At 37.2% G+C, this 2681-nt stretch overlaps 1 protein-coding gene across 3 annotated transcripts; it reads left to right on the top strand.

Moving 5' to 3' along the window:
- Nucleotides 1–50: 50 nt before the first annotated feature.
- LOC111475574 (B3 domain-containing protein Os04g0386900-like) lies at nucleotides 51–1472 on the top strand. 3 transcript variants are annotated; one of them, XM_023119917.1, is made up of 3 exons: nucleotides 51–243; nucleotides 382–516; nucleotides 940–1472. In XM_023119917.1, exons 2-3 carry the CDS (start codon nucleotides 382–384, stop codon nucleotides 1246–1248), a joined length of 444 nt encoding a protein of 147 aa, XP_022975685.1. In that variant the 5' UTR covers nucleotides 51–243; the 3' UTR covers nucleotides 1249–1472. The 3 variants fall into 3 exon arrangements, with proteins under 3 accessions (XP_022975685.1, XP_022975684.1, XP_022975683.1); XM_023119916.1 differs by having other exon boundaries at nucleotides 355–516; XM_023119915.1 differs by having other exon boundaries at nucleotides 335–516.
- Nucleotides 1473–2681: the final 1209 nt, after the last annotated feature.

Here is a 2681-nt window from a genome sequence, read left to right as displayed (position 1 = left end):
TTTTTTTTTTTTTTTTTTTTTTTTTATATTCGTTTTGAACGACCCCTCATTTACGTCCCTATCTCAAGAATTAATGAACTGAAGAACGTACCACTGAGGGTTTCATTCTCCGCTTGCTCCGGTTTCTTACAGGTTACGAAACAAGAATCTTCCTCTTAACCTTCTCTTCCGCATTTTCGTTTCCGATCAACGAATACTGACCGGAAGAAAACCAGAAAAAGTGCGGGAAATCGCCAAGTAAATGTGAGTGTTGATTGCATTGCGTCTTCTAATCTGTTAGTTTTTTTTTCGATCATCTAATCATGAATTTTATCCGATTCTCCCCTTTCCGCTGTCACATTTGGATTTTGCAAGTGATTTGTACTGAAAAGAGGTCTCCAGATGCAATCGCAGGAGAAACCTCCGACAGAGCCTACAGAAATGCAGCCGCAAAATAGTAGAATTTTGCCGCTCTCTGGCAAACCCTACCATGGCGTGATTCTTTCTAAGTCGCATGTCGCTCCCATATGTAATATGGTAAGTTCTCGCTCTCATGGAAATCACTCAGAAATTTTAGAACAGTTATAGTTATAAACAGAATTGGATTGTGTGTGCTTGCATTGTAAAAACCACTAGATTTTACGGCCAATCCAGGAAGTATTTGGCTGGTTTGATCAGCAATAGTTTTGGTATCTTTTTGACTTGCAAGATTAGCCAGTGTGAAAACTATTAGAGAACCAGTTCATAATAAAAGTTCTGTAAAAATAAGTGTTCGTTTAGTATTTGATTTTTTTTAGAAGAATTAACTGAAAGATTACTTTTAGAATCATTCAATCTCATGATTATTAGGACTTGACAGTACCAAATTCTTGGCTACTGCCAGAGGCTCAAATTAGCCTATTTTTCAGCATATATATGAATCAGCTTTATTGTAAGGGACTATCATATCTTCATTTGTAGTTCTTGCCAGCCAAATTTCATTCTGTTTTACCTGCTATTATGATCCCTGCGGTTCTTTACTGTGAGGGAAAGAAATGGAAGATCGATTATTATGGGAACCGACGCGGTAAAGCTCTTGACACAAAACAATGGAGAAAATTTGTTAATGATAATCATCTCAAGTGTGGAGATGCTTGCGTATTTGAGCTAATAGAATGCAGCAGCAGCGTACTCAAGTTCAGAGTTCAAATTCTCAGAGGCGACATCCCTTTTGAGCTGCACGAAAAGTTCAGCGGGGAATCTAGAAACACTCCTATACTTATTGACTAGCTAGCCCCTTCTGTGGTCTCTTAGTGTTCAATAGTTCGGACTTGTCGATAGCATATATGGTTTGGAATCGGACGACCTGTTTGATAACCATAAGTGGATATGTATGTTTATCACTAATGCCTATATCTTAGTCAGGTACTTTATTAGGGAGAAGGAACTGGTTCATTAAGGAGAGATTAGCACTTTCAAATTCACTGAAGTTTGAATATTACATTGTCGTTCGTGATATCTTTGTTAGGGTAAAAACCGAAGACGTTTTCGAAATTTCATGGGGTTTTTTTTTTCATTTTAGATCCATTCTCTTTCTAAAGGAAATCATTCAGTCCGTGTTTTAGAAAGCAGGGGGAAACCATTTAAAGAACATCCGTTTGCTGTGTCTGCAGGCCTGCAACTTCATTGCATATGCATGAGAATACTAGACATCATGGCATGCATGAAAGCATAAAATTGACTCATTATATTTCAGCATTGTATTTTCTTATTAGTGTGAATGTTCTTGGTTTAAGAAGATCTTCATTGAACAGGATCTGCGTCATTGAGTTCTAAAGACGCTCCCGTGGTAAGAATTTCACTACGATATCTGAATGTCGTTAGCTAGATTACTGAACCTTTCATAAGCTTTGGATACCTGCTTTTAGGTTCCATATTTAGTCATCCTAAAGATGCAAGGAAGTGATATCAATCAAAAACTAATTCCAGGTGTGGATTAGAACAGGACCTATTCGAATCTGTTCTGGAAGTGATATCAATCAAAAACTAATTCCAGGTGTGGATTAGAACAGGACCTATTCGAATCTGTTCTGTAAGTTGTACAAATCTTCGAGTTCTAAGGAAAAACTTTTAACCCTCTTGAACTCGACCTCCGAATGTTTTGCTAGATACAGTAGTTCAACCTAGATGGCTCGGTTATGCCAATTTCAACTGGGTATATTGGAAAAGTTTCTTGTTATGTGAATGTGCCCGACCTTCGGTCCTCCATCGTTTTTATAAGAAACAATTTCATTGAGGAATGGAATTACGTGAGAGGGGCTCCCGTATCTTCATCCGATGGTTGAAATCTCGAAATCTCAAAATCTCAATCTATTTCCCTCGTATTCCTTTGACCAGTTTGTTTGCGAAATCTTGATGCTACAAGTCTTAGTTTCCTTTTTGCAGATTGTTAGTTTCCTTTTTGCAGATTGTTCAAACATCAGCATCATCATCATTTTCCATACATATAACCATTGTTTGACATTGTCTCTGGTTTTGGTGTGAGATCGTTCATAAATCCTGGCTGCCCACTGATATATCTGGACCTTTTGTGTAAACATTTTACATAGATTTTCAAATACTAATTAAGCTAATTGCATTGCTTGTCGCTATGAATATGAAATAAAGAACGATTATAAAGCAATTGTACATATTTGGGAGATTTTGAAACGATCAATATCACT

Source organism: Cucurbita maxima, unplaced genomic scaffold (assembly GCF_002738345.1).
Source record: "Cucurbita maxima cultivar Rimu unplaced genomic scaffold, Cmax_1.0 Cma_Scf02043, whole genome shotgun sequence".
NCBI classification, from domain to species: Eukaryota; Viridiplantae; Streptophyta; class Magnoliopsida; order Cucurbitales; family Cucurbitaceae; genus Cucurbita; species Cucurbita maxima.
Note: the sequence above shows the minus strand (reverse complement) of the source record. Positions and strands in the feature narration are given on the sequence as shown.

What these genes read in the sequence shown, in the direction of transcription:
- LOC111475574 (XM_023119917.1), top strand. Translation starts at nt 382, where the DNA reads ATGCAATCGCAGGAGAAACCTCCGACAGAGCCTACAGAAATGCAGCCG. An exon ending in TCGCTCCCATATGTAATATG is followed by an intron (nt 517 to 939) that starts GTAAGTTCTCGC and finishes CTTCATTTGTAG; the next exon opens with TTCTTGCCAGCCAAATTTCA.